The 13,805-nt window shown below is 33.1% G+C and overlaps 2 protein-coding genes across 2 annotated transcripts in view; one reads left to right on the forward strand and one right to left on the reverse strand.

The window, feature by feature from the left end:
* LOC148280308 (synaptogenesis protein syg-1-like) overlaps positions 1 to 8,523 on the reverse strand; it is a 243,498-nt gene extending 234,975 nt beyond the window's left edge. Inside the window, exons 1-2 of the mRNA XM_088228614.1 lie at positions 8,469 to 8,523; positions 6,095 to 6,224 (exon numbers count right to left, since the gene is read on the reverse strand). Of these exons, the coding sequence (XP_088084740.1) occupies positions 6,095 to 6,224; positions 8,469 to 8,523 (185 nt within the window). The remainder of the gene's footprint in view (positions 1 to 6,094; positions 6,225 to 8,468) is intronic.
* Positions 8,524 to 9,284: 761 nt separating this feature from the next.
* On the forward strand, positions 9,285 to 13,140 carry LOC148280309 (uncharacterized). The gene is made up of 4 exons (XM_088228615.1): positions 9,285 to 9,342; positions 9,758 to 10,643; positions 11,939 to 12,071; positions 12,955 to 13,140. The coding sequence occupies exons 1-4, from the start codon at positions 9,285 to 9,287 to the stop codon at positions 13,138 to 13,140; spliced, it is 1,263 nt and encodes a 420-aa protein (XP_088084741.1).
* The last annotated feature ends 665 nt before the right edge of the window (positions 13,141 to 13,805 follow it).

Genomic DNA, 13,805 nt, shown 5'->3' on the forward strand with positions numbered 1-13,805 from the left:
TAAAATAAAAAAGAGTCTTCGTTGCTAAGTTGTCACTTGATATGGAATCTTGCTTATTATTTAGATTTGAGTGAAGTCAGATATTTCGCAATATATGCTTACTCGAATTCAATGAAAAAAATTCTGGTGGAATTTATAAGGATTCTTATAAGGCTGTTATCTGTTACCCTCTCAAACGTGTTTTATTGGAATATATTTTTGATCAACATTATTCTAGAAAATTTTGTATTGATTTTACCATTAATTTGTATCCAAAAAACCAATTGGACATTTGTTGTTTGAACTAGTAAAATATTTAATGTGTTTTTTTGACGAAAAGACGTGATAGAGATAGAAAAATATAAAAAAAACGTGCATTTAAATGTAAATTTTTTGATTGAAATGATTAAGACATATTATTGGAGAGGCTCGGAACCCGTCAAGTCGCTTCTTCCGTGGGGGCGCACAGAGGAGGAAAACGCAAGAATGCAGAGTTGCGACATGGAATTTAAGGGGACGCATGGGTGAAAAAATGAACGAATTGTGTGATGTGATGAGGAATAAATGTTTAGATATATTATGTATTACGGAAAGTTGGAAAAAGGAAAGCGGCTCGATGGAACACGGTGACGCGTTGGTTCTCTGGTCTGGAGTCCACGATACAGACAGAGCCTGCCAGGGTGTTGCCGCGTTTCTGTCTCCCAGAATGATAGAGTGTATGAAAGAGTATGTTTTCATAAGTTCTAGACTTATGTTTGTCAGATTCAAGATTGAATTGACAGGAATTATTTTAATAATAGGGTATGCGCCTGTGAATTCTGACTGCGAATCTGAGAAGGATAAGTTTTGGACAAGTGTGATGAATGTAATGAATGGAAAAAAAGATAGTGAGAGAATAATACTTGCGGGAGATTTAAATGGGTGGGTGGGAACTCGGAGAGACGGGATGGAGTCGGCCCTAGGTATGTTCGGGGATGGAAGGCAAAATGATAATGGAAGAAGGCTGCTAGAAGTATGTCTGGAATGGAACCTTTTTGTGTCAAATACGTTATTTGATCATAAGGAAATCCATCAGTATACGTGGGAAAGAGGCAACGAAAGGTCTATTATCGATTATGTAGTCATCGACTCTAGATTGAAACCTGTAACAGTTGATACGCGTGTATATAGAGGAGCCGAAATGGAATCCGATAACTTCTTGGTAGTATCAAGAGTAATACTGTTCCAAGGATGGCGGTCCAAAACCCGTAAGATACAGGCGCCTTCTAGAGTAAAAGTTGAAAAACTTCAAAATGATGACATGAAAGATAAATTTGAAAGCGCGGTTAATCGTAGATTGATAGGGGAGTGTGGAGGAAGTATGAACATTGATGATATGTGGGATTGTTTGAAAAAAAGTATGTGTGAATCAGCAACGGAAGTATGCGGTGTGGCAAAACAAGGAAGAAAGAAAGGTGATGCATGGTGGGATGATGAAATAAAAAAGCTCGTTCAAGAAAAGAAGAAAGCATGGTTAAACTTGTTAACAGTCAGTCAAACAGATACCAGTAAGTATGCCGCATTAAAAAGTGTATATTGAATGTAAGAAAAGAGTAAAACAAGGTGTGTGTGAAAGAAAAAAATTACTGAAAGAAAGTGAGGGAATAAAAAAGACAAAAAATTTCCATGAAAATATAAAAATATTTTGAAAAGCAGTTAAAAATTCCCAAAAAAGTAAGGATAGTGGATGTATGATAGCAGTAATAGGAAACGATGGAAAAATGGTGACGAATGATAGTGGAATTAAAACGAGATGGAAGGAATATTTTGAGGAGGTGTACGAAACGCACACAGGAAATAAATATAGCCAGCGCACCACCTTCTCAAGTAAACATAAATGCAGATGACGATGCGAAAGAGATAAGTATGGAAGAAATTAAAAATGCTGCTAAGTATATGAATAATGGGAAAGTGCAAGGTTATGATAACATTGCCACAGAGTTTATAAAGGCGGGTGGAGAAATAATTTTTGTATGGCTACATAAGCTCTTTAACCTATGTTAAGAGGAGAAATACACTCCCCCTGATTGGAGGAGAGCTGTTGTTATGACTCTATTTAAGGGAAAAGGCTCTAGGGTGGACTGCGGAAACTATAGAGCTATCAGCCTTTTGAGCGCTGTTGGAAAGATTTATGGCAGAATACTAATTGAGAGAGTAAGAAAAGTGACTTAAGATAGAGTTTGGGATATACAAAGTGGATTTATGAATGGAAGAGGATGTATGGATCAAATATTTGCTCTGCGAAATATGACAGAAAAGTTCCTGGCTAAACATCAGAAACTTTTCTGCGCATTTTTCGATCTGCAAAAGGCATTTGATAGAGTTGACAGAGAGAAATTGTGGAAGGTTTTATCGGGGTATGGAGTAAATAGTAACCTGACAAGGGCTATTGCGTCACTGTATAAGGACAGCACAGCATGTGTGAAGGTGAATGGGTCATTCACATCGTGGTTTAATATTCCGAAAGGAGTCAAACAGGGATGTGTAATGTCACCATGGTTGTTCAACATATACATCGATAACTGTATGAAAGAACTGAAAGATTTAAGAATGGGAGCAAAAATGAATGATATAACTGTTAATTGTCTTCTGTATGATGCCGTGCTTCTTGCTAGCAGCAAAGAAGACCTTCAATTCTTAGTAACAAAAGTCTACGAGGTATGCAAGAAAAGCGATTTGCTTATGAATGTTGATAAATCGAAAGTGATGGTTTTTGAAAGGGATGAAAATATAACTAAATGTGAGATCAGCGTGAACGGAGATATTCTGAATCAAGTAGAAGAATTTGTGTACCTGGGAAGTATGTTTACTAGGGACGGAAAGGCCGATAAAGATATTGAAAGGAGGGTGAGTGCCGGGAACAGGGTGAACGGTGCACTAAAATCTACTTTGGCAAACAAATGTTTATCGCAGGAGGCTAAACTAGCAGTTCACAACGGAGTTCTAGTTCCAACTCTAATGTATGGGAGCGAAGTATGGAATTGGAAAAATAATGATGAAAGTAGGTTGAATGCTGTCGAAATGCGATCCCTCAGGCGAATGTGTGGTAAAACGATGTATGATAGGTGCACAAATGTCGAGATCCGTGAAGTGTGTAAGGCTGAGACATGCATTATTGACAGAATCAAGAAAGGGGTGCTGCGTTGGTTTGTACATGTAGAGCGAATGGACAGCGAAAGAACGACTAAAAGGATCTACAATGCAAATGTTGATGGATGCAGAAAACGAGGAAGACCGAGAAAGACATGGCACGATCAAGTCCATCAAATACTTGAAGATGGACATGTCAAAAGTAGGAATAATCGGCGTGCGTGCATAAGAAGATGTATGAATGTAGAGGAAGCGAGGTCTGTATGCCAAGATAGAGTGTTATGGCGTTCTATCCTCTCTGCCTACCCCTACGGAGAAACGGCGTGATGGTTTGTTGTTGTTGTTGTTGTATATTAAATAGTACTAAAAGTCTCATAAATTAATTTGTAATGCATATAAACTGATTATACACAAAGGTAAATAATGATTCAAATACAAAAATAACGTTATTGATATTTAACGCATTAACTGTGTGGTAAACATTTTACTAAATGTTGTTCAATACTCAGTACTTTATTGTTTCATTGCTCCTGTACTTCTTCCAACCAACAAAACAATTCATTGATACCGAGATTGCATAGGTTAGGTAACACTTATGGAACGGCTGCAGACATTCTGTCCAATTCTTTACTATCTTATAAGTCCACAATATAAGTTTATTTGTAGCTGCTCGTTAAACTATTTTTGACAATTCAATTCCATAAACTAAAAAATACTAACCTGTTTATTTTTATTACCATATACTCGTTTTTTATTTTTTACTATTATATCAAATTGCATTGTAGTATTGGCAAATACGCATTTCATAGATACATATTTTTATATCTTATTTTTTCGTGAAAATATATACTTGCTTGTTTATTAATTTAACTTTAAAATGTGTTTCTTGCTTACCGTAACACTTTATTTATTGTTTGCTTTACAGAATTTATTTCATAAGCTTATATCTTTTCATTTTTTGTTTATATGCTTACTGTTTTTTTTTGCATACCTTTGTAATTATTGTTTTTTTTTACTTTGTAAAACTTTTGATTATATCCTTTTCAAATTTCACATATTCTTTCTGTATATTCTGTGTTTATTATTAAGTATGTAAGCACGCATTTTATTTTTATTTTTTGTAAATGCCTTTTGGGCGTTAATGAACAAAATTAATAAATAAATATTTGTAAATAATCACTTACTGACTTTTCTATGTCTACCGGTTTCAAGATGTACCCGTCTCTTTGTCAGGACAACAATGAAACCAACATGCAAAACCCACCACATACCTCCCACCATAGTTGTTGCATAAAAATATAAAACCAACATGCGATGCATTTTAATAGGCAACCCTTACATACTCTGGTTAAGTTATGGGAATATTTCATGTTATGGGAAAATAGTTGAAAAAATGAGGAGAAGATGAAGCGAGGGGCGTATGTTTAATAGGTATGGGATGATTTCCATATTATTATCTTAAAATATTTCCCCTCTCTGTTGTAAAAAAATTAGAAATAAATTTTCATTTACGCAGTAAGCAAAATAAATTTATTTCAGTTGAAGAAAAATAACATACAACGGAATAAGATGTTTATTTTAATTGTTAGATCTAGATTCATATCAAATAATTATGCTAAAAGCTTTAACTCGGATGACTTTACATAGATTATGCAGGAGGAACGAAGTGCACTGAATACACAAGACTGGCACTAGTTTCTTGGAAACCATGGATAAGCATGTTGTACGGAAGCTTTATGCTCGTGATATGGTAAATTTTTCATCTTTGTTAATGGATTCCTCAGAAACGAAGGGAGGTTTATGAAACATACACGAGTCCATGTTGTTAAACTAAAACGCGTCGTAAAAAAGGAAATTATGCTAGAACAGAACGAATTTTCAAATATAAACTTCTGACAAAATAAAAATAACCGTTTTTCTGTTGTATTAACGTACGAATACGTTTTTTTTTTTTTCGTGATTTTGTTTTTATTTTGTGAGCACTGTAAACGTTGGAGTCGAAGTAAAAAATATCATTTTTTTACCATTGTTGAAAAAATATTTTTATTTTACTTTACATCCACAGTTTTTCAGGGCCATACCGCGTAACTTCAGAGGAACATTTTCTATTTTGTATTTTTGACAATAAATGAAATTTTAACTTTTATACATTAAGTCGGGTTGTGGTCCTGTGGCTAGCGTCTCGGACTTATGGACCGAAGGTCCGTGGTTTGAATTCTACTCCACCCCAACTTGATTCCCATTTTCTAATAGTGAGTTATTTACAACTCATTGAAAAATGGTCCTCAAAATTAAATATTTGGGTAAAAGCATAAGAACGCAAATATATATTTTTATATATAAAAAAAGATAACACTGGATTACACTGGACGCTGACTATGGAAAGGGCTGGGTAGAAGAGGAGTAGAGGTTTGTGGAAGGGATGTTTGTAAAAAAAAGATTGAATCCATTTTCAAATATCATTTACAACTATTTTTCATAGCATAAAATGAGTTGAAAATAAGCCTTCTCCAAAAAGTTTACCATGAAGAATGTTCCTCAGAAGTTTTGCGGTCTAGCTCTGAAACACTGTGTATTTGTATTTATTTAAAATGCATAATTGTTGATTTTTGTGAATTTGTAAATTTGAAAAATTTGAATCAAAGCCATAAATTTGATTTATTTTCTTTCATAAAAGTTAATTGAAACATTACTATTTGAACGTCATGATAAATTTTTAATTAGAGTTTATCGATTTCATAAAAATATGTGTACCAATGAACTTATTTTTGAAATTCTGTTACAATAATAAAAAGAAAAACATAACGTTGTATAATGCGATTGTGTTTTCTACTATGGTCAATGGCAAATTTAAAAATAAAAGATAAAATATCGTGAAAACTATTTTGGCTGATAAAGTTGGAATGTAATATGAAAGATACATAATTACAATACTGTTTATGTGTAAATAAACGATGTGATAAAAGAGAAAATATTTAAAAAATACCTGTATAGTGGTATTCCTGCATCATCCCTGAACCAAAATACCATGTGAACTTTGTCATGGTCCACAGAAGTTACGTCACAAGGAAGCTCGGCTATTCTCCCCTCCACTGCTTGGATATCGAATGTCTTCACTGAAATTGAAAAAACAAATATGAAATAGTCAGATTTAAAACATGATAAAATAACATATATCCTTGTTTTATTTTTTTTTTTTAATTTTGTCGTTTGGTGAAAAAATATTTATTTTTGTTTTTTACTCAAACATCATACCATATTTCAAATTCGTAACCATTTTTTTTAATCGCAAAAACCGTAAAAAGAGAAACAAACTACAAAAATATTAATTTTTGTTTTAATTAGTTAGTTTATCTGAAGAAATAATATAAACTTTGAATAACTTCATAATTTTTTATCAAAATTTCCAATGAACATATATTTTTTAATTAATTTGAAATATTTTAATGCTTTATATTTCTTAAGGTGCCTCATTGTACACTTTCAATTGTTGTAAAATTAGTTTCGAGACTATTTTATTCTCATTATTAGTAATCTTATCTTTTTAATCCCTTGTTTCATATAAACATATGTATGATATTGTTGGTTAAATTTGATTCAATTATTTATTTTATTTTTACCAAGAACAGTTTTATGAATAAAAATTGCTTAATCGATCAGTCAACTATATTGAATAGTTTTTTAAAATGAATTTTATTCTACTTTATGTAGTGTTGTTTCTAATTTTGTATCCAAGCGGATGAAGAATACAGTTCTGTTTGTAAAATATAACCCGGGCCTGGGTCAGTATTTATGAGTGACAAGGTGGTGATAACTCTACTAATTTTAAATAAAAATCTTGTAAAAGAACAAAGTTAGTCTTGTAGTGCAGTGATTGGCGCGTTCGCTTTTAATGCTTGAAATTCTAGGCTCGATTCCTGGCACATTGATAGAGTGAAAATAAAACCTAAGTTTTAAAAGTGGTTCTATATTGTTATAATTTATTGTTCCTAGACACCTGATGCGTAGGACTGATCATCTTACCTTCATATAATAGTTAAAAATATTAGATAAATTTTCAATGACAAAAAATTGCACCGCAACAGGCCAGGAAGCCCAATTAAAGTAATGAATTGCATCACAGAACTTCCAGGCTTGAGAAAAAGTGCATAAGATTTTTGTGTTCTCATCGGGAATCGAACCCGAAACGTTTCGTGTGTGATTCAAACGTTTTGACCACCACACCACAGAGGCCGCCAATGATGATCGAAATACAATGCATTTGATTTACTAATGCCGTGTCCTATGTACCACTGAGTACGCAAAGGAGAATGATGAAAATGATGATGATTGAAAGATTATTTTTTATGATCATTAAATATTATTTAATGCTTATTTAGGACGGTACGTAAAAATCTAGTTTCAATCCAGAATCAATAAAGTATTGCAGTTCTGACAATCTTCCAAATCGATATTTCGTGTGCATTTAAAAGAAAGTGAACCCAAGATTTCAAGAATGGTAGACGAATGCATTGAATTTCCTTATTCATATTTACGTCCTGAAAGTAGCCATTGCCATCTCGTCACTTAAAAACAGTAGTTCAGGGTTCTGGGTCTTTTTCACACACATAACTATATTCCTCATCTGCTTGGAGACAGAGAAAAAACCCCATTAAACCATCCTTGTGAATATTATGTGGAAAAAAAATACACGAATAGATGAAAGAAAAGTTTTTAAAACGTTTTTTTTTTACATTAATGAAGATTTTATTAACCGCCCTTTCACAAAAAGCCAAACTACACCCCCAAAAAGTAGCAGAAAATTTTAAGAGCAAACAACGGTGTTATTTTATCAATAACGATAAAGTTCAGTGTTCTTTAAACTTTTTTTTGTTTGTAAATATACTATAAAACAAAAACACTTTTTTAATGTATCGTATTATCAGCGTTAAGATTTTTTTAAAGTTTTGTATTTTAAAAATGACTTCGCGTGTGACGTCTCATATTCTCTTCCCTTTCTTATCCATGAGTTTGGCTGATTCGTCAATTGACGCGCCGTAAACCGAAAAATTATTACAACTCTCTTATAATAGGGTATTATCACTCGGGAGGAATATCGGATTTAACCTACTCTACAAATAAAAGATTTTTTAAAGATTCTCCTAGTGTTTATATAAGCTCTTAAAATGAATATTTTCATTCATTATTTTCGTTTGGAAAATAAGGTCCATCGAAAACGATTCTTTCGTAAGTTGGTTATAAATTTCGTCACAGAACTTCACGAGTAATGCATTCATTTTAATGTTGGTAATGCCACAGGCCTGAGATAGAAAAATAAGGAGAGTTGTCTATGCATATTATCTTAAGCCCCCCCCCCTTACCCACTCCACTCTCCAGTTCCAGACGTTGACAGATGAAAGTGAAAACGGATTTCATATCGAATTAATTTGATTATTTTATATTTTTCAACCTTTTCTAAATTAATTCAATTTATCATGACGGACAGTGGCTTTGTACAAGGACAATCTGACAATTTACCGCATATTGATGTGTTTATGATGACTAATTACTTTACAAGTAACGCGAGTTTTATAAGCGCCGAAATTCGAGGTGTTAAAGCTTTCAGGTAAGAAATTAATACTATAATTTATCATATAATTATATATATAGTGTTGTATAGTATGGTTTGTTGTTAAAAATTGCTTTTATATTACTTTATAAACATTCTTTCGAATTCAGCTTTGTCGACTGAATACATAACCTCAATGTGTGAATATTGTTATTTTGGTCATCCAACAATCTGTTTTTTTTTTGTTTTGTAGAACTGTTTGGAATTTTTTAATGATTTTTAAGATTCTTTTCGGTTTTACGAAGTAAACTGACCTACTTTTGTATAAAAATTTCCCTGGAAGGGTAGCCGGAAGTCGTTTTTCTCTACTCGAGGTGAACGCGATATGGATGTCAAATAATATTTTATAATCTCTGGGTTCTTTTAAAAATACTAAAATTGATTACTTAAATTTACAGTTAGTAGTAACATGTTTGTTAAAATTTTAGATCGACAAGAGAAAACTACGGTGACAATTCGATAGGATATGTCCAAGTAAAACATACTGGCGACATTTGTACCGTAAAGGCTCGTGTAACTCCGGAACACAAAGTACGAGCCAAAGCCTATGCAGTCACATTAATATGTAATGAAGTGCAAAGAAACAATTGAATCATGCCAGTGTCATGATTGTCCAGCTTCTCAAGGTATTATATTACAAAATGAAACACTCCTATATCTTGACTGTCAAACTAAGACTCGACGTATATATTTGCCAACACATATTGTATTAGTCAAGGCCAAAAAAAGGTTAATTTCCTATTTATTAACACAGGTCGCGGGTAATTCATATTATATTTAGGAAAGTCCATGAAGAGAAGAATGCACACAGATAATATTTTTCATTATTTTCTGTTGTAAAATTTATTCTCAACATTTTTTATTAGTAAAAAAGAAATATTGGCGTTTTTATAATTTACCCAAATATTTAAATTTTGATGGCCATTTTCAACGAGTTGTAAATAACTCACTATTAGATAAGTTTGTGATTTTTCATGTTAAATAATGTAGTTATACTGTTTTAAGTTCGTTGTGTTAATTTTGTTTATTTTTAATTTACAGGAGGATGCAAACATGCTTTAGCATTTGTGGCGTGGCTCAACAGGCGTTCTGAGGAACCCTCGAGGACGTCAACTGAGTGTTATTGGAGAAAATCCAAGATGGCTGCGATTGGAACCTCAAAAAAGTTCATTAAAGCCAAAGAAATAGGAAAGGACCCGCATCCCAATTTTGCTATCCATGCGTTAGATAACAATTTCTTTGCCGAATTTATAAATAAAACAATTCGGCTGGGAGTATTTAACAGCCAGTTAACTAAATACTACAGCCCAGCCACTGAAATTGAAAAACATTGTATTAATTACCTTGTGTATGAATTTATTAAAACAAGAGATATTTGGTCTGCAGATGATTTTATAAACTACTGCCGGTTAAATATGAATGAAAAATCATGTAAAATGGCAGCCAATGCCACCCTGCACCAAGCCGACTGTGCTTTATGGTATAGCCTACGATTTGGCAGGATAACTGCATCCAAACTCTATGAGGTTGCAAATTGCGGTACAGTAGATGGGACACTTATCGAAACTATTCTTGGTGGTAGAATAATTAAAACTGCAGCAATGAAGCGTGGTCAACTTCTCGAAGCGGAAGTTTTAGAAATTTTACAAAAGGACTTAAAAATAAAATTTAATAAATGTGGCCTCCTGCTTTCCAAGGAACTTCCCATATTTGGAGCCTCTCCGGATGCGATAGCTGATCATTTTGTAGTGGAAGTTAAATGCCCTTCAACAGAGTTATCTGCAAAACGATATTTTGTTCATGGGAAGGAACCCAATGCAAGATGTATGATGCAGATGCAACTGCAAATGCATTTGGCAAATAAAAAAAAAGCACTTTTCTGTGTGGCTGCGCATGATTTCGAATTGACAAAAAACATAACAAAATTGTATGTAGATTATAATGAAACACTTTGCAAAAGTTTTATAGATAGAGCTCAAATGTTTTGGTGTCTAGCTATATTTAAAAAATTATTATTTTAAACTTATTTATGAATAAAAACTTTTTTTATGAATACAACTTAAACATTTCTCCTTAAGTAAAATTATATTATTTTAACAAGTGACTAACATAATATGGTGTACAATGGATAACGAAAGTTTCTACTTTATTATTGTATGAAAGAACATTTTTCGTTGTAAGCATTTCCTTTTTTTTTTTAAATTTGTTAAAATCAACCTTTCTTTGTTTTTTTTTATTTACTGCTTCATCCATTATACAAGTAATCACATATCAACAGATTCATTTCCTTGAAATTTATACTTCTTCAATTTTAAATTTCCCACTTGTAAGTCATGATGAAAGTACATAAGACAGGCAACATTAAGGTATGAATGTAAATAAAATGTGCATATATTTAGTACGCAGGTTTTATTTTATGAGTTACATTATAGTTACAGTAAAAAATTAATCAAATAAAAAAACATTTAGCCATGACAGCATAAATCCCATATTTTTTCATAAATACAATATTGAAAATGAAAATAAAAGCACTTTGTTTATAACCGCTTAATATTTATTTTATTACTGATCAGTTTCAAAGCCACACAAGCCTCCTTATAAGGGTTTAATTTAGTAAACCTTGATAAGAAAGCTTGTGTAGCTTTGAAACCAGTTCGTTGTAAAATAAATATTAGTGGTTAGAAACAAATTATAAGAATGAATAAAAAAAATATGTTTCATTTTTGGGTGATACTGTGTGTGTTGGATTTGTTGCGACGTTTCGGCTACCATTGCAGGAGCCATCTTCAGGGTAAACTGAAGCTCAGTTTCCCTGAAACTCAGTTTACCCTAAAGATGGCTCCTGCAATGGTAGCCGAAACGTCGGAACAAATCCAACACACACGGTATCATCCTAAAAGAAACATATTGATAACAGTGACCGTAAAAACCTTCGCACCTATTTGAATAAAAACAAATGTACTGCTTCAAATGTAAAAAAAATACAATTACGTATATTTATATTTATGTATTATTTTTCAAATAGGTAATATTACGTTTACATACAATGTTTGCAGATTTATTCATTTATTAAAACTCCTTGCAAATTCACTAGTCCACACACAATTATTACAATTTCATCCATTAAAAAAATGTGATTATAATGGACACCTGCGTACATTTGTGTCATTGCGAATTCTCTGATTCTACTTATAACACGCTCAACGTGGATCCGTAATGCAGCTATTTGCTTGGCTCGCTGCACTTCCTGGGGTGTACACTGAACTCCTGCAGATACGCTGGGCGGCCGCACGAGCTGGCATTGCTTGCTTTCCAGAAGTTTGGATATGTTTTTAAATCCTCTGTCACCCATTATGTGAGTACCTGGTTGCAAATGACTAATATATCCACTATTTTCAACTATGTCAGTGTCCGTTGCACGTCCACCATATCCGCAAGACACAAAATTTATTAATCCGTCAGGAGTGCAAGATAAAAGGTATTTAAGAGTATTTGTATGTTTATACTCGGACCAAGTTAAAGCTTGATTTGTAGGATCTGACGGCTTATGAATTTGTATTTCAAAGCAATCGATAATTGATTGCACTTTCGAATATCTTGATATAAATGAAATAGGTAATTTGTACCTAATTTTCTCAGCAGATGGCCAACAAATCATTTCTTTTAAGCAAGGAGCTAGAATTTTCACAGTTGTTGTGAATATCCGACCTATTGTACTTATGGACATCCCAAATTGAAGAGCAAGAATAGCATAAGACTCGCCAAGTTTAATTTTTTTTAGAGTAATCATAATAGCTAAAGCGTCACAATTTACTTTAGAAGTTATATATTCTATGAGGTGATACATATTTTTAGGTAATCCTAAACATAATTTAGGATTTTGTTTTAAAATTAAAACATTTCCCTCTCTCATGTTACATGAAGTCAAGTTAATTTGATCTTCAGAACCTAAACTAGATTTAATGGACATATCTGAAATGTTTTCTTTGTCAGACTCATTTTCTTCATCAGACACAGCAGAGACTGATGTAGAATCTTCTTTAAAAAATTTAATTTAAATAATTTTTTTTATAGGTGAGCAAGCAATTGTCTTGTACTCTAGACGAGTTGAAGTCAATTTGCTTCTAACTGTAGGCATTTTTTGCAAACCAACTTGAATTCCTTTATTATGCTGGCTTTAAGGCACAGATATATTGGTACGTGGTGACACTGACATAGAATATGATGTACTCGCACAGGGTAAAGGCGCAGGTGTAACGGTGCGAGCTGGTGGGGACACAGAGAACACGCGAGGCACCTCGGTACACGGTAACGGTGACACTAATACGTGCTGTACAGAATATGATGAACTCGTACAGGGCAAAGTCTCGGGAGTAAAAGTGCGATGCGGCGGCGACATGGAGAACACTCGAGGCACAGAGTAGGACGTGGAAGGTAGAGGCTCAGGAGTACTGGGGTGTGGCTGCCATTGCGTTGAACAGGTATCACGTGTGGAGGCGTCAACGGACCCTTGTGCACATCCCACAAATGATGAAAGTGGCTCTTCATTTTCACCACTAAAAATATGTGGAATCGCGTGATTCTTCAAAAATGGACGGCCTCCCATTAAAGTAAATTTAAGATAGTTTTGTATATCTTCTTTTATCTATAAAATAAATGTAATATTTTATAAAAAAATTCATTGCCCATGGATCTAAGTCATACACATAGTGTACCATGATTTGTGAGCCACGAAATTGGAAATTAATCCTCACACTGAGAAAATTAAAATGTGAAATTTGAATTTCAGGTTTTGACATTAATTTGTACATTATTAATATGCTCTGAACGCATAATTTCTATAAAATTGTTACTGAAAGTCTAATATTTCTATTCATTGTACATATAAAACGGTATACTCAATGAATTCGTGTTATAATACTTACATTAAAATGGTCCTCACAGAAATAAACATTGGTTTTGGCTGAATATATTTTGATGCTTTTAATCGCCCGACACCACTTCTCTGCCATTACTGGGTTCTTGGGTAAGCGAAAAAATAGTTTTTTCGGCATATCTTTTGATGTATTTCTGCATTTAGGCACAACGC

The sequence above is a fragment of the Micrasema longulum genome, unplaced genomic scaffold (assembly GCF_059751315.1).
Source record: "Micrasema longulum isolate JH-2025_06_02 unplaced genomic scaffold, ASM5975131v1 h1tg000597l, whole genome shotgun sequence".
NCBI lineage: Eukaryota > Metazoa > Arthropoda > Insecta > Trichoptera > Brachycentridae > Micrasema > Micrasema longulum.